At 36.9% G+C, this 21,736-nt stretch overlaps 1 protein-coding gene across 1 annotated transcript in view; it reads right to left on the bottom strand.

Moving 5' to 3' along the window:
* Positions 1–7,738: 7,738 nt before the first annotated feature.
* LOC131160246 (probable arabinosyltransferase ARAD1) overlaps positions 7,739–21,736 on the bottom strand; it is a 40,147-nt gene continuing 26,149 nt past the window's right edge. The window contains exon 3 of the mRNA XM_058115688.1: positions 7,739–8,294. Within this exon, the coding sequence (XP_057971671.1) occupies positions 8,106–8,294 (189 nt within the window). The 3' untranslated portion in view covers positions 7,739–8,105. The remainder of the gene's footprint in view (positions 8,295–21,736) is intronic.

Here is a 21,736-nt window from a genome sequence, read left to right as displayed (position 1 = left end):
AAAATTATATGGGGCAGAAACACAATCATTGGATGTCGAGCTATTAGTGGCTACACCGACCGGGTCAGCGGTGAGATGTAGTAGGGTACTTTGTGGTTGCCTAGTTGATGTTTAAGGGAAAATATTATCTACTGATTTGGTGGTGTTAGATATGCATGGGTTTGATGTTATCTCTGGCATGGATTGGCTAGCAGCTAATTCTGCTATTATAGACTGTCATGCTAGAGAAGTAATATTCAGACCTCCAGGGAAACCAGAATTTAGATTTACAGGTTCATGAGTGCAATCCTTACCTCAGATGGTCTCAGCAGTTCAGACAAGGAGGCTACTTTAGAGTGGCTGCCTGAGATTTGTGGCTTTTGTAAAGGAAATGTCAGAAAATGAATTGAAGCTTATAAATACGCCTGTGGTGAAAGAATTTACAGATGTATTCCCAGATGAATTATCGGGTTTGCCGCCTGATCGTGAAGTAGATTTTTCCATTGATCTACTTTCAGGTACAGCACCGATCTCTAAAGCACCGTACCGAATGGCGCTGGCGGAGTTGGAAAAACTGAAAGATCAGTTGCAGGATTTTCTAGATAAAGGTTTCATACAACCTAGTGTATCACCGTGGGGAGCTCGAGTTTTATTTGTGAAGAAGAAGGACGGGTCTATGAGGATGTGCATTGATTACAGAGAGATTAATAAAGTAACCATCAAGAACAAATATCCTCTACCCCATATCGACGATATATTTGATCAGCTCCAGGGTACACGGGTATACTCTAAGATCGATCTCAGATCAGGTTACCATCAAGTGAAGGTGAGAGTAGAACATCTATCGAAGACGACTTTCAAGACCAGGTATGGGCATTACGAGTTTCTTGTTATGCCATTTGGTCTGACGAATGCTCCTGCGGTGTTTATGGACTTGATGAATAGAGTCTTCCACCAATACCTAGACCAATTTGTGGTTATTTATATTGATGATGTACTGGTCTATTTGAGGAGCTATGAGGAGCATGAGATACATTTGAGGTGGGTTTTACAGATGCTCAGGGAGAAGAAGTTGTATGCCAAGTTCTAGTAAATGTGATTTTTGGCTCGAGAAAGTTGTATTTTTGGGGCATGTTATTTCAAGAGACGGAATTTCGGTAGATCCTAATAAGATTGATGTGGTAGTAAGTTAGGCTAGACTGAGGAACGTCCATGAGATTAGGAGTTTCTTAGGGTTAGCCGGTTATTATCGTCATTTTGTCGAGGGGTTCTCAGCTTTATCAGGGCCTCTGACACGACTGACAAAGAAGAATGCCATATTTGAGTGGGACGATAGCTGTGAGCAGAGTTTTCAGGAGCTGAAGTAGAGGTTAGTCACAGCGCTAGTATTAGTCATTCCATCAGGGGGTGAGGGCTATGCTATCTACAGTGATGCATCCCTGAAGGGACTTGGCTGTGTGTTGATGCAGCATGGCAAGGTAGTAGCATATGCGTCTAGATAGTTGAAAGAGTATGAAAAGAACTACCCTACCCACGATCTTGAGTTGGTTGCAGTAGTACACGCACTGAAAATTTGGAGGCATTATCTATACGGTGAGCAATGCGAGATTTTCTCCAACCACAAGAGTTTGAAGTATTTCTTCACTCATAAGGAATTGAATATGAGACAAAGAAGGTGGTTAGAGTTGATTAAAGATTTTGATTGTACTATCAGTTACCACCCAGGGAAAGCAAACGTGGTAGCTGATGCGTTGAGTAGGAAATCTAGGGAGCCAGTGTTGGCGGCTATAAGGATCTAGCATCCGATCATGATGGATCTGGAGAGACTCGGCATAGAGTTGGTAGAGAGTAATCTTCCAGTGTGTACTGCTAGCCTAGTAGTACAACCTACTCTGTAGGAAAGAATTAAATCCACTCAGAATGAGGATCTAGAATTAGCAGAGGTGATAAACAGAGTACAGAGTGGGCAGGGGGAGGAATTCAGTATTGCAGATGACGAAGCCTTGCAATTTCATTCCAGATTATGTGTTCCTGCCGATACTGAGATCAGGAAGACCATTCTAGAGGAGGCTCACAAATCCTTGTATACAGTTCATCCCGGTAGTACGAAGATGTACAAAGATCTGCGAGAGTCATATTGGTATCGCATGGCTAGAATGCAATTTGGGTGATAGTAGATCGATTGACCAAGTCCGCCCATTTTCTCCCTATCAAGATCAGCTATTCCCTCAGCCGATTGGCAGAGATTTATGTTCAGGAGATAGTTCGTTCTCATGGGGTGCTGGTATCCATTGTGTCAGACCGAGACCCACGATTCACGTCACCATTTTGGAGGAGCTTACAAGAGGCTCTGAGGTCTCAATTATCATTTAGTACGGCATTCCATCCGCAGTCGGATGGGAAGACTGAGAGGACGATACAGATACTAGAGGATATGCTCCACGCGTGCGTGCTAGATTTTGGGGGTAGCTAGACTCAGTTTATGCCACTGATAGAGTTTGCATATAATAACAGTTACCAGTCCAGTATTGGCATGACACCATTTGAGGCACTGTACGGTAGGAGATGTCAATCTCCTTTATATTGGGATGAGATGGGTGAGCGACGAGTTATGGGTCCAGAGTTGGTACAACAGGCATATGATAAGGTTCGGCTTATCAGGGAAAGAATCAGCGCGGCTCAGAACCGACAGAAGAGTTATGCTGACCATCGCCGCAGGAATTTGGAGTTTGATGTGGGTGGTCATGTATTTTTGAAGATAGCTCCGCTAAAAGGAGTTATGAGATTTGGTAGGAAGGGTAAATTTAGCCCTAGGTTCATCAGTCCATTTGAGATTTTAGCGAAAGTGGGACCGGTGACCTATAGGTTCGCTTTACCACCTTCATTATCCAAAATTCATGACGTATTCCATGTATCGATGTTGAGGAAGCACGTTCCAAATCCTTCTCATATCATCAGTTATAATGAGTTGGAGTTTAGTGATTCACTGGGATATGAGGAGGTACCAGTACAGATTCTGGATAGGAAAGTGCAGGAGCTACGCAACAAGAAGATTCCTCAGGTAAAAGTTTTGTGGAGGAATCATGCGGTAGAAGAGGCTTCTTGGGAGTCAGCGGAGCAGATGAGACAGAAGTATCCACATCGGTTCCCAGAAGTTTGATTCGGTCAAATGTAAGTAGTTAAGTTATATTTCTTGACAAGTACATGTATGGTTTAAGTAGTGTAGAAATTTAGTTTTGGGAGAAGTTTTCTTTTGGTATATGTAATCTCCCAAGACTTAAGTTGTAATCACGGTATTCCTCCTCCACAAGTGAGGGTAAGTAATAAAACAAGTAGACTATTTTGTCTAATCAGGGATGATGAATTATGAGAATGGTAATTTCGAGGACGAAATTTTATAAGGAGGGGAGAATGTAACGACCCGAATTTTAAATGAAATTTAAATAATAAAGAAAGGGAAATTGGAAAAAGGAACAAAAGGAAGTTGCCAAGCTTCGTCGACGAACAAAGGGTTTCGTCAACGAAGGCTTTAAGAATTTCGTCGACGAACACAAGGCTTCGTCGACGAAGAAATACCAAGAGGGGTTCTGGAGCCGACTGAATTTCGTCGATGAAATTAGTGAGAATTCGTCGATGAAGGTCTGGCTCGTCGACGAATTCCGCTGTCTATATATATGAAAAATCCAATTTTTATTTCATTTGCAAGCTTCCTCTCCACTCTCTCTCTCTCTCCTCTTCAGCTCTCTCACTCTCTCTCTTCGATTTTGGGCTAGTTTTACGCCAGATCGAAGATTTGAGGCTACCACGACACTCCTGGCGAAGTTCTCTACCAGTTTGCTGGAGCGGATCGTTGGGAAAGCGAAGTTGGAAATCATCCCTGAGTTGAGGTAAGGATTTTTAAGCCAAACTAGACTTTATGGTAGTTATAGAAATTAATGTACGCATGAAAATACTGATTTTTAATACTAGGAGTTTTGAGTTTCAGAGTATTGATCAAGAAGTCATACGGGGGTCAGGTTAGGATATTTTAGGGGCTTTCTCAGTAGTCAAGTAAGGGAATAAACTAAAACAGTTATTTTCCATGCAAATTATAATTAATTATGAGCACATTTATTTTCAGAAAAGCATATGCTATATTTGTTTATCACATATGAAATGTATGTTTGGAAAATACTGCTATTATAATTAAAAGGTATATGTATGTATGAGATGCCAGAAATGATGATTTTAGAATATAAAGCATGACTTTAAACGGCATATGTGTGGCATGAAAATTATTTTTATGTGAAGTGAATCATGTATGAATGATTTTACGAACAAAGCATATTTTCAGGTATTTTGAAAAGACGAGTTATGTTATACTGAGTTTGACGAATATATGATAAATGAGTTATTTTCAAAATGTAAATACCTGAAACGTATCTAGCGCGAGGCCATGTATTTATATTATCGGCACAAGGCCGTATTTACGATTTTGGCGCAAGGCCATGTATTTATACTATCGGCATGAGGCCGTATTTACGATTTTGGCATGAGGCCATGTATTTATACTATCGGCACGAGGCCGTATTTACGATTTTGGCGCGAGGCCATGTATTTATGATTTCGGCATGAGGCCGTATCTATGTTTTCGGCACGAGGCCGTAATGATGTTATGTATGTTCATGTATTATATGTTATTACAACCAGGATGTTAGTTTAGTTCAGTTCAGGGCTTGGTACCGTAGCTATATGTGTAAATCAGATATCTACTTTAGATTAATGCTAACCATCCCACGAGGGGATGGGAGATGGATAGTCGATGTGACTTTCAGTAGAGTGTGGACGTCCACCTGGCAGTCCAGACCAAGGTGTGGCGGGCTCATCGTACTTACAAACATATTTGATTCGGCAGTGATCGGCCAGCCATTGTCGAGTCCCGCCTTCGAGCTGCACAACCTATCATGGGGGGTAATACATGACACCAGCCAGCTATTCATCCTAGGTACATTTTCAGTATTATCAGTATAACAAATGCATTACTTACGATATGATTTACTAGTAAAGGTGGAAGTATATAATGATTATTATATGACGATGTATGTTTACAGAAATATGAAGTGTACTGTATATATATAATTGCATTAAATGTTCATGTTGCCACACAGCTGTATTTAGTTTATTTTCCCTTACTGAGAAGTGTCTCATCCCCAACATTGATATATTTTTCAGGAAACCCAGAGAGACCGGCGGGTCAAGGCCTTCGTTGAGTGAATGGAGCTTCCCTACTAGAAGGGTAAGCGTTGAACTAGGACTAGGAGATTTTGTTGCATGGTCTTAGTGTTGTTTTTGACTTTTTGGAGATTGTACATATAAACAGTATATTGATGATGTGGTAAACTCTGGTATTATGTTTTACGATTGGATGTTGAGGTTTTATGTTTACTGTTGCTAGGTTTTCCGCTGTGTTTGACAGATATCCCCACTACCCACGGGTTCGGATTGACCATTTTTATTTATTATGTTCTATTTTATTGAGGGTTGTTACACTATTGCCTTCCCTATATTGATGCATCACAATGACATTCACTCCTTCTAACTCTGCCATGAGCTCCTCCCAAAATTTCCAAAGATACCACAAAGTACATCTACCTTTCCGAAGCCAATCAACTACAATTCGCGAGTCACTTTCAATAATCACATTCACATAATGCAAATGTTTGCACAAACGAATTCCTTCCCTGATAGCTTTTAATTCTGCACTATTATTCCTACTATTGCCAAAATAATTTGAAAAAGCCACTTTTATTATGTCATGGCAATCCCGAATAATTCATCCACCTCCTGACGTACCCGGATTGCCCCTACAACTCCCATCATAATTAAGTTTTATCCACCCTACTGGAGGTTTAACCCACGAAATAATTTTTTCAGGCCCTGTCGCAAACTCCCTGATGCTTAATTTGAAACTCATTCAAAATCCTAATGTCCGACTTCTTCAATCTTTTAAAAGAATTTGTGCTCTCAGCAATAAAACTAACCCAGAATCGAACACTTCTCCACATCTGATCTGCACTTTGATAAACTCCTTTCATTCTCATTTTACATATTCGATTCCAGAGGTACCACGTAATCAAACATGGAATCAGCCCGATTAAAATACCTTTAATAGACGATTTTTGAGCATAGTGGAACCAATTTGCCATTTTGTTTTTCCAGGGAAGAGATCGTTGGAAAGGAATCCCCAACGCTAGACTAACCCGACGCCAAACCTCTAAAGTCACCTCACCTAAAGAAAGGATATGATCAATGTTTTCCTAACTTCTCTAAACGCAGCAATCACAAGCCGAAGTCATCGATATTCCTTTAGCCTGAATTCTATCATCTACAGTCAAGCATCTAAATCAGGCTATCCATAAACACATTGAGATTCTTCTAAGCAATAAAGAATGTCAAAACCAGTCATTCCACAAAAAATTATCACCTCTACTCCTCACTGCCTCCCAAACTGTTTTTGTAGAAAAATTACCGTCCAGGGTAGACTTTCAGACAAAAATATCCTACCCACTTTTACTCGCCAGCACCTGGTGCAAAATTTCCCTTGTTTTATGAACACCAACCAACTCTCGTACTAAATCAAAGTTCAAATTATTATTTAGCCAGCAATCCTTAATACACAGTTTCTTACTCAAAATATCCTCAGTGCTCACAGATAACGGGTCTGATGACAGCCACCTGTCGAACCAAAAAGAAGAGTTCCCACCTCTCACCAAAATTTTAACATTATCCATAACTTCTGAAATTGTGGCTATAATTGATTTCCAAAACCGAGTCATTTGGTCTCTCATTCCTTATTAATAAATGATCATTTTTGCAATATTTAACCCTGAAAAAATCTGCCCACTGATTGTTAGAAGTAAGCAATCTGAAAGCAAATTTCATAAGAAGAGATTTCTGAACTTCCTTAAGATCTCTCAGACCCAGACCCCCTTCCGAGGTAGGTTTACAAATTTTCCCCTAAGAGCGTCAATGAACCTTTCTTTTATCTTTCACCTCTCCCCATAAAAAATTAAAAAGAAGAGAGTTAATACGAAAATATGTGACCTGCGAAACCTTAATAACAGACATCAAATGAATAGGCATGCTAGACAACACATGTCTTAATAAAATCAATCTTCCACCTTACGAGAGCAACTTAGATTTCCACCCTACAATTTTCTTTCTAATCTTCTCCGCAAGATGCTCCAATATCCTAAAAGACAATTTTCTGGACACCAAAGGCATACCCAAATATATAACTGAAAATTTACTTTCCATGAAACTTGTGATTCTCAATAAACCACGCTTCCAAGCGGGAATGATGTATTTTGAAAGAAATAACGTTGACTTAATCTTACTAATTTTTTGAAACTAAACATGGAGTGCCTTAAATGCATGAATTCATAATCAGCAGTGTCATTTCAAAACATTAAACATAAATCCTAGGACCAAGACAAGCCAACCACCCTCTCATCAAGCATGCTATGAACCCATAATATGCAGCTTCCCACCTTTAATGAACTCTCTAAAAAAAAAAAAGCAACCTACTTACTTTGGATAAATTAGTTCTTTTTTTTTTCAGTTTAAACAAACTGATAAACAATTCTAAAAATTGCATTGGTTCAATAAAAAAATTTAAGAAAGGCTCCTGGTTCAAAACCCAGTCCAGCCCAAAACAGAAAACAAGGAGAACAAATACCAGCTACAATAGGCTAATTCAAGAGGCAAGCAGCGGCGCAAATTTGAATGAAAAAGGACGTTGATATTTTATTCTCTATCATGTACAAATCAATTACAATTACAAATAATTATGTTTCCCGCTGTTGATTTCGCCACTCATACCACAGTGAAAGGGGCATATGGTGTGGGCTAGTATCCACAACTATATGCAGGCAAACCTCATGCCACACGAAATTGCCCCAGTGAAGGTGAATGTCAAGAGCAACAATCAATTGAACTCGTGGCACTATCAGCTTCATAAGAAATGGTTGATGAATGCACTTCAACCTTTGCTCTTTCTCAGTTCCAGGAAATACCCTTTCCGCTGCCAATGTTCTAAGACAGATGCCTGAAAGTTCATGCAGACGCTAATATTTGAGAATCCAGCATTACAAGGTGCTAATGACCCGAGTCTGGTTTGAACACAAACAAGAGCAGTCCGGTTCGATCAAATCCCTCCTCACAAGTCGTTTGTCACGGTTAATCATCAGTTTAATAAGAGGGAGCTTCATTGAGACTTGGCGCCAGATTTCATTCACTGTTCCATTTGGATCTTCGTATTCAAAGTAATGCCTCACCTAATCACATGATCAAAATTTAAGCATGTTAGTCTTGAGCAAGCATACAATTGATATTACCAACTGCTTATTGTAGATTTTTCATTCTTACTACACAACAAAAATGTAGTTAGAAAAAAAATAAATTTAAAGATGTAACAGAACAAAACTACAATGCAATGTGCCAATGCTACAGATTGTCAAATAGGATTGTTAAATCTTAACTATTTTGTGCCCATCTGTCACCAATGTCAGTCATTATGACCTCCTGGACTACCTAGCTATGGGGTCACAGCTGGGAATTTGAGATCATGACCCATTCCTTCACATAAATTAGAATAAAATATGACAAAATGAAGCATTTCCTTCAAAATCTAGGAGATTTTTAATCGACTAAAATTAACATCTTTTTTAGTGTACCCAAATATCAGATTAAAATTAAGTCAGTTACTTGCAAGAATGCGATTTACCACACAAAATAGTTTAATTATAATGAGGTGCTATTCTGCTCTTCCTCCCTCAGCAATTTGGTATTTTAGTCTCCAGTGCAGCACATTTTTTGGCTGAACATTCATATCCATATTATGTTCCAACTAATGCATTTATTCAGAGAAAAATTGTATCATAAGTGATTTATCAAACATTAAGCAATCTGTACAACATACCAAGTTGTACATGCAAGACACCCATGGTGGTTAGTATATAGGACACACCTTGGACTATTATTAAATGTGTTTTTATCTACATAAAATTGTATAGAACAAACAAAATTCTTTTATTTTTTTTTTATAAACCATACGAGTCTTTTATTAGACTACAACTTTATAAAGCCAAAAAATCCAAAATACATGCAGATGTACCTTGCTCTGGCTCTTCCTTTCTCCAACAAGCATTTTCCACATCTCTTTCCCCAGCCAAATCTTTTTACAGTTTTGTACATATGCACGAGTGCAGTCCATTTATCCATTTTTCCAGAGTACTGGTCTTTCATTAAAAAAAAAAATTTATACTTATACACCCCAAACTAAGTTCCCAAACACAAATACCCCTCATGCTTCTAAAAGTAAGATTTAGACCTCTTAAAACATATTCCAGTTCTTAAGGGCCCCCTTGTCAAAAAGGACCTAATATGACCTGCTGCATCATGTGGCACTTAACTAGCTAACGAAACTGTTACTAGTTATTTAGTGTTAATATTGTGTGTTATTGCTGTGTTAATGTGAGTGTTAGTAAGGGTAATATGGTCATTGCAATCAACTTGGCAAATATTAAAAATAGAGAGACCTATCAATGTGTTAGGTCTTCCATTTTATCCAATTTTTCAACATGGTATCAGAACATGATTCTGAGACCTAAACCCTAATTTCCACAAGCACCATCTAAACCAAAGCCTAAACCCTAAATGTGCTGCACGGCTACCATCATAGAAGTATCGCCCACATCACCATAAGCCTGAAAAACAGCCAGCAGGTTTCAGAAGCCACAGCAGTCACCGGAAATTTCCTGGACAACACTGCCAGTTCAAGAACACAAACACCTTTGGATTTCGCAAAACCAACACCCCAAGCCACAACAGACATTGCCAATGAAGCTCCTCCCATGTGCCCTCACACGCAGATTGAAGGCAGGCAGGGCCACCCCATGAGCCGGTTTGTGAAGTGAAGAATGTTCTTCCAATTCCAGGCACGTGTAGCATGAGTTGCTCCTGCACTGCTTGGATCCCTCTATAAACATATTATTGGAAGTTTTTGGTGATGGTTTTTGCCCAAAGATCTCACATTTTTTAGTTGCCAATATGCAGCGCCCAGGGAATTATTTTTTGGCACTGCCAAAAGCTGTTTGTCAATGTTTATTGAGTTCATTGGGGCTTGAAACAGTGTATTTGCTGTGTTTGTAATTCACTTTTATCTTGTTCATCTTGTGCATATGCTTGTGGTTTGTTCCAGCCATGGCCTTAAATAGCCAGCCGTGACAGTTACCTAACTCTGTTAGGTAATAGCTTTTTTGGGTTCCCAGTATCATTATACACCACTAAAACTCAAACTCGTATCGGCAGTTACAAACCACTAATGTTACGTAACAGCTGCTATGACCATCATGTAACCGCTATAGGACTGAAAAGAGGGGAGAATGTTATAATGAAGATGATAATGACACAACAACAACCAAGCCTTAAGTCCTACTAGGTGGGGTTGGCTATATGAATACTTTTCCGCCAATTTATATGATCATGGACAATTTCCTTCAACAAATTCAGAACTATTAAATTCTTACTATCTCATTCCAAGTTATTTTAGGTCTACCCCTACCCTTTCTACTACGCCTCACAATAACAAATTCACTCTTCCTCACTGGCGCACTATGTTACCTACGTTGTAGGTGTCCAAACCATATGAGTCGTCCCTCCGTTATCTTCTACAAGAGTTACCTAACTTACCACTTTAACATTATACCACTCATCCATCTAAGCATTCTCATCTCGACAACTTTTACCTTTTTGATATGTTGGTTCTTAGTCATCCAACATTCTAAATCCATATAACATAGCTGGTCTAACAACCATCCAATAAAACTTCCCTTTTAATTTTAAGGGTATTCAACAATCAAAAAGTACACTCAAAGTACTCCATTTTACCCAACCTGCTTTAACTCTATGTATTCCATCTTCAATTTCTTCTTCAGCTTGCATAATAGATCCAAGGTATCGAAATCTACTATTGCTATTAAATTCTTCATCATCAAGATTAACTTTATCTCCAATATTCCTGTTACTATTACTAAAATTACATTTCATTTATTCTGCCTTATTTCTACTCGTCCTAAAGCCCCTAGATTCTAAAGCTTCTCTCCAAAATTCTAACTCAGATTTTACTCCACTCCTAGTTTCATCAATCAAGACAATATAGTCTTAACTATATTGTGATTGAAAATTCTCTAATCTCTCCACCCATAATCCTAACACTAGTCATTACTCCATCATACATATCTTTAATAACATCAGTATACCTACTACATACATTCTTTTTTTCTAAAACCCACGACATAACTTCCCTAAATACCCTATCATACGCTTTCTCTAAGTCCATATATACCATATGCAAGTCCCTTTTCTTTTCCCTAAACTTTTCCATTAATCTTAAAAGAAATATAGCTTCTATAGTTGATCTCACAGGCATAAAACCAAATTGATTTTCTGAGACCTTTGTTTCTAGTCTTAATCTTTGTTCAACTACCCTTTCCCAAAATTTCATTGTATGACATAATTTTAATTCCACGATAGTTATTACAATTTTGAATATCTTCTTCATTTTTGTATACAGGTATTAAAGTGCTTTTCTTCCATTTGTCTAGACAAAAAGGTTATTTATTTTATTAATATTTACAAGATATGCATTCAATAACTATTTGATATAAACTCTAATTTACTGAAAAAAAATATTTATTTCGATATTATTAATTTGATATATTTATTTTCAGTATTTTTTTAACTTCAATCTTCTTTTCTTTCTAGTTTTTGTCATGTTCAAGTTTTTAGTACTTTATTTATGATTATATATTTTAATTTTAAAGCTTAGGATATAGTTATACAATAAAACTTGGCGGTCTAAGACACTAAATTTATTAGATTGTGTTACTTTATCAAAATAATAATAGAACTTGTTTACTTTATCGTATTTTTAGTATGTTTGATGTGCCTAATAAATAAATGGAGTGTGCAATGTTCTTTTTTTATTGATCAATTTATCACACATGTGATTAATAAAAAAGTGAAAATACATATCCATCAAATAATTGAAAACAAATGAAAAATTTGTCGTCATTAGTAAGGTAACCTTAAGGATCCAAAATGCACTAAAGCTCTTTTTAAGGGCCAAAAGCTTAAACATGCAAATAAACTAATATGCATACGATCATGCATGCTTGAAAAAAATTCACTGTTGTTATACCCTCCCCTATATGTAACATCTGCTACTCTTGCTTCCCGCTACAACTATTACTGTTAAGCTATGCCGCTTGCTACTGCTTTTAAAACCATGGCTCTAATTGTAGGTTATATGAACCCGTGGTCACTAAACTTATTTTTTAGCACCAAAGGCACTCATCTACCAAGGCATCACCCTCTTCCTATCCAATATAAACACCCCCCCCCCCCTCCCCTCCTTTTTACATATGCTTGCATGGAAGGCACTTTTGCATGCATAGCAGCTTGGGGAAAGCATAAACTCTGTGGCTGAAAACCCGAAAACCCCAAAACTATTGGGAAAGCACAAACTCCTTCCCTCCGACAATATTCAAGACCAACCAAAACAATAAAAGGGAAACCAAAAATTATGGTCTCTGCTTCTACCAACCCAACCTCCATGTCGATGCCCTCCACCACAGCCACTATCATCTTTGATCTTCCAACCTCTCATTCATCACCTCATCCATCACCATCCCTCACAAACTCTCACACTCTTGCCCCCGCACCAATTCCTAAGTCAAATCTCTCCCTTTCGTCCTCAATGCCTTCAACACCATCCCCTCCCCTGACCTTGTGATGTTGAAACCACCAAGCCTTAACATGCCACCCCCACCATGTCCCAACCCACAATCCTCATCTTTGAGAATCTTAGCAACATGGGGCTCAAGGTGCCATGCAGCTTCAACAATGTCGGCACCTCCTACAATCTCTCGGTGGAGGAGCTCTATGCCAAGATCTCCCTCTATAGCAAGGCTCAAGGTGTTGTACAGCTTCAACGGTGTCAATGCCACCTACAACCTCTTCTAGGAGGAGTTCTGCACTAAGATCTCCCTTTTGTGATGCCCTAATCATGCGCAATGGCACCAAGGTCACGCACCAAGAGTTCCAAGCCGCCTGGGGCTGTCTAAAAGTGGGAGGTCGCGCCAACATTGGCTTCATAGTGTGGATCTGCAAGCTGCCACAAAGTTTGGTTTCTAGGTCATCAACTCACCCGCCATCAACACAATAGCCGCCACCAAGCACAGCATCACCCTCCTTACCACCATGGCTCCGAATGCTCACCCAAGTCGCACCTTTATTAAAACTGGTACATATCCCCACCGAACACAAATTTTGTAATAGCAGTTTTTCTTTTAAATTTCTTTTTTAATTTTTTAAATAAAAAAAATTATCTCATAAAATGCTTACAAACTCATCGTACAGATGCCATTAACAGTGGTGTCACAAGAGAAGAAGGGGAAGAAAAAGATGAAAACAAGATACCTCCTTAAAATTTATTATTATTATTATTATTATTATTATTATTATTATAAATAAAATTTTCATAAAAAAAAGTAAAAACACCTTTATTGGCAATGGAGATGGACATTAGGGATCTAGAAAGCAGAGCAATTTCATTTTCTTCTACAAACTTTCAAAGCCTTAGAACAGCACACCTTAAAACCATAGAATCTTGGAGGTGTCACGTAAACTTTTGTTCGAGGAAAACTGCGTGGTGTCGGTCAAGGTGGGACCCTCCTGCCATGCACATGAACAACCACCCTTCACATAAACATATCTAACAAAGGGGAGTTTATATAGGACAGAAAACTGGAGAATGCAATGTTTTGGTAGACAAGTGACCTTGGTGCTAAAAAATAAAAATTAAAATTAAAAAATAAAAATAAAATTGTGACCTCATTGATTTTAGTCAACAGTTTAGTGACAAGGGTACATTTAACCCCTCCAATTTTCAAAGGATGAGTGTCTTGTGATGGAGTCCATGAATCCCAAAAGCATGTTGTTCAATGTACAATTCTAATTTGCTGTTGTTTAAAGCATAGTTGTTACTTGTTAGAAGCGGTCGACTGACAAATCGTATACAATTCAAATCTAGTAGAAGGGAAAACGAGTTGAATCACATGGAGAATCGAAGGAATGACTGAATTGAAGGAGAATTGTACCATTCATGGCCTAAATCGATGAATTGAAACAAACTCGCATGACTCATGCGATGCGAACCTCTTGGGTCATGTCCAGCTCCAACAGCTTTAAAACCCAAATAAAACCCATTTTAAGTTTTTCTTTGTTGCACAATTTAGTTACGTGTGCCATTTATGTGAAAATTTTGTCCCAAAAGAGGGAAGAAATGAGTCCCTTGGCCTTCCCTTCTCCGCGCCTGTTTTTTCCTTCTGCCATTTTTTCTCTGCTCTCTTTCTGCCATTGATGAAAATCATTCGTTTCTCCTTTATTCTACCATAAAAGAAAAGCCAAAATCCAGAGTCTCCTCTTCTCTTCTCTTCTAGCCTTTCTTGTTTTCTGCTCTATTTTAGCCATGGAAGAACCAGAGACTCGACACTAGAGTAGACTCAGCTCAGTCAGGAACCAGATCTGGGGCTGGGCATTGAGAAGAAAAGCATTGTGCTATTAACTACAATAGTGTAGGCATGTAACTTAACTTGGTTGCCTTTTCTTACTTTTTCTTTTTACTCATTTTTTATATTTTAATCAGTTCTGTTCATATTTTTAATTTACTTTTTCTTCTTATTATGGTTGTTAAAGAAAACCCATGTATTAAAAATGATAATTGTTTTTATAAAACATAATAAAGTTCAAATTTTATTGTTTTTAGATGATACGTTCTCTTAAAATATAGTCTTAAAAGCACGAAGTTCATTTTTTTATCATTTTTTTCCTTGATTCATCCCCTTATTTTTTTTAAAGAATGGATACACATGATACTTTATTGTTAAATGTTACTATTGTTCAATAAATTGCATCAACTATTCAACAATTAATAGAATATGATAATGGGCTTTATGATATTTATAATATTCAATTATTCATTATACTATCATGGAAATTAAGTTATGGTAATATAGTATTATATTATACTTTTTAGTCGTTTCTTATTCTTTTTTATTTGTAGGTTGGAAATTGAAAAAATTTAAAATTTTGTGCTTATTTGAGTGTTGGATTGCGAGAAGACGGCTTCTAGTTCAAGTGCTAAGCCTAGAAAAAGTTTCAATGTGAAAAGTGAAGATCCTGCATTGGATCATTGTTCTCGAATCAATAATAATAGAAGACACTTAAAAGTGCAATTATTGGGGCTTGAAAGATGGGCCAGCATAATTAGAATGAAGCATCATTTGTGGGGGATCATGATAATGTAGCTCCTCATAAGAAGTATCCAAAAGAGAGGGAAAATTTTGTTAATATTCTGGAAGGAACAAAACAAAAGAATGTTGACAATGAAAATTTTCAACAAAGGCTTGGAGAAGAAGAACAAGAAATTCAAATCATAAAGAACAAAGAAGAGGCACCATGGTTGCTTTTGTAACCAAGGGCAAAGGACTTAACAGAAAAGGATGTAAACAACCATGAATGCAATGGTGACAAATAGGGAGCTAGTGGTTCAAAGCATTTTCCGGTTTTTATATGGACATGCTTCACCATTCAACTTGGTGAAGAGTACATTATTTGCATCAATGATGAAAATGATTGTGGAATATGGAAAAGGATTGACGCTTCCGAGTTATCATGAGGCTAAAAAGTGACCTTTTTCAAAAAAAGAAGTTGATAGTGTCAAAGCAATTATGTAAAAAAATAGAAACGAATGGAAAAATATGGGATGTGCTTCAATGTCAAATGAATGAACCGACACAAAACAAAGGCATGTCGGAAATTTTCTTGTTAATACTCCCAATGGCACAATTTTCTCAAATCAATAGACACTTCGAGTGCGGTGAAGGATGCCAATAAATTCTATGAATTACATGACTCATTAGTGGAAGAGATTGGAGGGGAAATGTGGTTTAAGTGGTGGCGGGTAGTGCTTCAACTAATGTAGGTGTCAAAGAGTAGTAAATGGAGAAGAGAAAACATATATTTTGATCTTCATGTGCAGCTCATTGCATTGACTTCATATTGCATGACATTGGAGACTTGCTCATCTTTCACGATACAATTCAAAAGGCTAATGAGGTGTATGTCGTCATTTACTAACACATATGGATGCTCAATATGTTTAGGGAGTTCTTTAGAGAGAAAAAATTGAAGAGAGCAAAGGAATATATGCCCAAACTTTAATTATCGTATATGGAACATCATTGATATGAGATGGGATTTACAACTCCATAGGCCACTTCATGCAACGGGATATCCGAGGTACATTGCATTCTCTAAAAACACAATAGATTTTATAACATATAATGTGAGCCCATTAAGTACGCATTTTATCTTTATTACTTCTTTTGTTTGTAGATTTCAATATAGTGATGGCTTTAATGCAAACATGGAAGTCAAAGTTGGTCTATAAATGCATCCAAATATTGGAACAAGGATCAAAATTGATCAACTACAGTAGGAGTTCAAAAAATATGAAGAGATGTTTGGTTTAGGCATGACTACTCGAATAAGAGACAAGCAAAAACCAAGTATTCAATCTTTGACAATCTTTTCAATTTTCAGTTTTCTTTTAATTCATAAGCATATATGTGATTTTGTTCATTCTATTTTATCATATATATAGCTTTTTGGTGGGAAAGTCATGGAGAGGAGTGCAAGGAGCTTCAAAGGCTTGCAATACGAGTTCTTAGCCTTACATGCAATGCCATGAGATGTGAGACGAATTGGAGCACATTTTATCATGTCCACTCCAAAAAAAAAACAAAAGAATAGATTGGAACAGCAAAGATTAAATGCTTGTCTTTAAGTAGTTGGTTTATGAATGGAATTTCATAAATAATTTGTCATAATTTTATAATTTTATAATGCCATAGACTCATATGATTATGGGGCCAAGGAACTTGAGATTTGATCATATAGGAAAAAGCAAAAATGTTAAAAAGATGACATTGAGATGATTGATGATGAGAAAGGAGATGAAGAAGAAGAGGAACAAGAAGAGATGATTGTGATAGAAGATGAAGATGATGACAATGAAGATAATGACCTCACACTAGGGGAATGGGGAGATGATGAATGATGATTCACATCAGACATTTCATATTGGTAGTCTATAAATAGTTTAGACCTTCAAAGCTTAGTTTATTTTGTTTTTATGATTATGTGATGGCTACTAGATATCCGTTTTGTTTTGAGGATGACATCACATAATGTGTCATAAATTCGTTGCAGGCTATCTTGACTTAATAGAGGTGGAACGGATTGATCATGATATATCTTCTGTATATGCCTAGTTTTCCTTTTATACAACATATATGTTTGAGTTAAATAGATCATGGTAGGTTTCAGACCTAAAAACCTTGCTTCAAAGGCAAGTGCCATTCCAATTAGCAACATGATCAATGCATATTTGTTGAAATTTCAATGTATTTTTCTATTTCATTTGTTGTACATATGTGCATCTCATTTGGACTTGATTTTTCAAAGTTTGTACCGAATCTTACAAATTCAATTCGATTCTCAATTCACGATTCACGAAATTGGAATTTTGATGCACAATTCAATTCTTGATTGATAAACTATGGTTCAAGGTTGTACATATGTTGGGATGGAGTTTCCAAATCCCAAAAGTATGTTTTTCTTGTCGATTTGTTCATTTGTTGGTGAAAAATGCACTATAACTGTCTCAAAAGAGTATGCAAGGTGGTAAACTCAAGGCTATCCTAGTTAAATGATCAGAGTTCGAATCTTAGGGGCTATAATTTTTCATTTGAGATAATACCTTGATATTTAAGTGGAGAATGATAGAAAGGCGGGCCCATTATCTCGGTAGAATAGTCGAGTATCCAAAAGGCCTCGAACACCATCATTACCAAAAAAAAAGTATTCAAGGTTCTTGCAGTATCATACATCCCAACAAGCATCTCATCACATTACATTCTTTTACTCACAAAGGGAATCCTACAGCCTATACGACATTTGATATCCCCAACTATTCCTTGGGTTATGATTCTGCTGCCACCAACAATATGACATGTGTAACCAACATTTTTTTTCTCTCTAGTATTCTAAAAATCTACCTTGAGTTGCCCTAGCCAATGGGTCCACTACCACAAATAAGCTCTCCATCTCTCTTTCTTCTATTGTGTACATTCTAAATCCCCCTTTAATCTTATGTTGGTTAGTTAGATTACGAAGAAACTAGATAGTACTACAACTTTTTTTCTTGATTCTATTCTTAATAAGGATCTAAAGACAAAGGAAGGTTATTCACATGAAACATAAGACTGGTGGAATCTACAACTTTGAATTGCTCTCTCCTCCTATTACTTGCAATGCTACAGCTACACCACTTCAAATCCATTGTCAAGACATACGACTGATGGATGGACTTTACAACATTGAGTCGCTCTCACCTCCTACTACTTGCAATACTCTCACTACACCACTTCAAATCCATGTCGCCTTGGTCATCAACAAGTTAAAACAGTTGGTTCCTACCTTGAGTTATATGTCAAATCTAGGAAAGCATCATCTTAATCCCTTTGCTTTCCTAAGACAATATACAAGATGCCAACCCTTTCATGTTAATCCATTCCAATGTTTGGGATCCTAGTTGTGTCACGTCAACATTGGGGTTCCAATTCTTAGTTATATTTGTCAATGACTACTCTAGAATGACTTGATTGTATTTGATGAAAGATCCTCTTGAGTTGTTTAATATATTTCATGCCTAATGCTCTCAAATAAGGACTCGGTTTGATGTATTAGTCACAATACTTCATTGTGATAATGCTAAGGAGTACTTCATTACTCAATTCACTACCTATGACTTACTCTAGTCTGATTCATCATTCACCTTGTGCACACACACAACAACAAAATGGCGTTGCAAAGCAGGAAAACACACATTCTCAAAGTCAGTCATTCCCTTTTGTATCAAATGAATGTCCCCAAAGTTTATGGAGTGATGTTGTGCTCATTACTTGCTCTCACATCAATAAAATGCCATCAATAAAATGTCATCCTATGTCCTTAGTGGTAAAATCTCATATTCAATTATATTCACAAATGCTCCCTTCCTCCTCATACATTTGGTTGTCCTTTGTCCATTGATTATGTCCATGTGTGGATAAGTTTGATCCTTAACTATCAAAAGTATCTTTCTAGGCTACTCTTGCACTCTAACGGGATACCAATACTATAGCCCTACTTTAGATAATACATTCTTTAGTCGACACCATAATATTTTGATTCTACGAGTTACATTGACCTTGATGAGTCCTATCCTATACTACCTAACCAAATCCTAATCTATTATCTTCACCCAGTCCTCCTTTATCTTCATCCAGTTTGTGTCATTCCAATCGCTTGGATCATCCTAATTTATAGGTGTACACATGGTGACCAAGGGAGGACAACCTCCTCCAGCGTCTACTTCTATGCCTCTAGCTCCCTCAACTGATGATGCTATGTAATGCAAATATACCTAGTATCCAATACTAATTTTGTTTATTATCATATTATGACTTCTTCTCACCCTCATATTACTGTTTTGTTAATACTTTTGTCTTCTGCTGCTCTCCCGAAATATATTTCTAAAGCCCTATCCCATTATGGGTGGACTACAACAGTTAAAGTGAGGTGTGCTTTGGAGGCATAGTTCTCAAATCGAGATTCGAATCATGAATCGAAATTCCAATTTCATGAATCAAGAATTGAATCCAATCATAAGATTTGGTACAAATTTTTAAAAACCAATTCCAAATGGCATGCACATATGTGCAAAAATAAAAGAGCAAAACATAATCAAATTTCAACAAATATGGATTCATCATTTCCTAATTGGAATGGGTGCTTGCCTTTGAAGCAAGTTTTGTAGGTCTGAATCCTACCATTATCTATTTAACTCATACATATATTCATATAAAAGGAAAAAATAGCCATATAAAAAATACACTGATCTATCCATTCCATCTTTATCAAGTATCAAGTTACGTTAATTTGCTATGGAACCATAACACGTGTTATGTGATGTCTACTTCAAAAAAAAAAAAAAGATATCTTGAAGCCATTCCCCATCTCATATACATAAACAAACTAAACTAAACTCTAAACCATTTATATAGTATTAATGTGAAACGTCTAATGCACATTATCTTTCATCATCCCATTCCCCTAGTGCAAGTATTTGAAGCTCTTTGCACTCCTCTCCATAACTCTCCCACCAGAAAGCTATATACATGATCAAGATGAATGAATAAACGTCAAATCATATTCATGCTAACGAATTAAAAAAGAAAAACTAAAAATTGAAAAAATTACCTTAAAGGCAAATAGGAAATTATTGAATAGATATAATACCGGGTTGTTTCATGCCTCTTGTTAGAGTAGCCAAGCTTAAACCAAACATCTCCTTGGCATTTTTTAACTTCTCCAATTGTTGGTCATTCTTAATCCTTTTTACAACATCCAGATACATTTTGTCAGTTGTATTGTATAGACCAACTTTAACTTCCATGTCAGCATTAAAGCCATCACTATATGGGAACCTACAAATAATAGAAGTAATATAGATAAAATATACTTACTGGACTCACATAACATGTTGCCAAATTTATTTCGTTTTTGGACAATGCAACTTTTCTTGGATTAAGCAAATATCCTGCTACATGAAGTGGCTTATGGAATTGCAAATCTCATCAAACATCAATGATGTTCCAAATACAATCATACTTGTCTCGTGAAAATTAAGGTTTTGGGCCATTTGTTCCTTTGCTCTATCCTGGCATCATATATACCCAATATCAATTTCACATCACAATCAACCAAACTCAAAACTTTCACAAGTGGGCTCATACACTCCAACCAATACTTTATTGCTTTCCAAAACTTACCGTCACACACAACTTGAACTCCAATTTCTTAGCTTCCAACCTCGAAGAATAGTGACATTCAGTCTACTCCTCCAATGCAAACAGGGCATGAAGAGAGCTTGTTTTCATCAAAACTCTTCTAAGTGAGAAAAAATGTAACAAACATTGAAACTCCGACTCTCTTCAACTCTTTCTTTCTAAAAAACTCCCCAAACATGTTAAGCACCCATATGTGTTGATATATGAAGAAACACAACTCCTTAGCCTTTTGAATTGTATCATGACAGATAAAGAAATTTCGAATGTCATGCAATATTAAGTCAATGTAATGGACTGCACAAGGAGACCAAAATATATATTTCCTCTTCTCCATTAAGTTGTCAACACCTAAATAAGCTCAATCACTATCCATCACCACTTGAACCACATTTCCCCTTCCAATCTCTTCCACTAAAAAGTCAACTAATACAACTTAAAAGCAGTTATCAATTGATTTGAGAAGAAGTGTGTCACTAGGACTATTAACAAGAAAATATATGAGATGCCTATTTTTTTGTATCAACCATCTATCTGGCATCAAAGTACATCCCATCTTTACCCATTGTTTTTTTATATTTTTCCAATATTGCTTTGACACTTCAACTTATTTCTTCAAAAAGGTCACTCTAGCCTCATAGTAACTTGGAAACTTTAATCCTTTTCCATAATCCCAAACCATGTTCATCATCAAAGCATAT

Source organism: Malania oleifera, chromosome 7 (assembly GCF_029873635.1).
Source record: "Malania oleifera isolate guangnan ecotype guangnan chromosome 7, ASM2987363v1, whole genome shotgun sequence".
Classification (NCBI taxonomy): Eukaryota; Viridiplantae; Streptophyta; class Magnoliopsida; order Santalales; family Ximeniaceae; genus Malania; species Malania oleifera.
The sequence above is the reverse complement of the archived record's forward strand: the minus strand, read 5'-3'. Positions and strand labels throughout refer to the sequence as shown.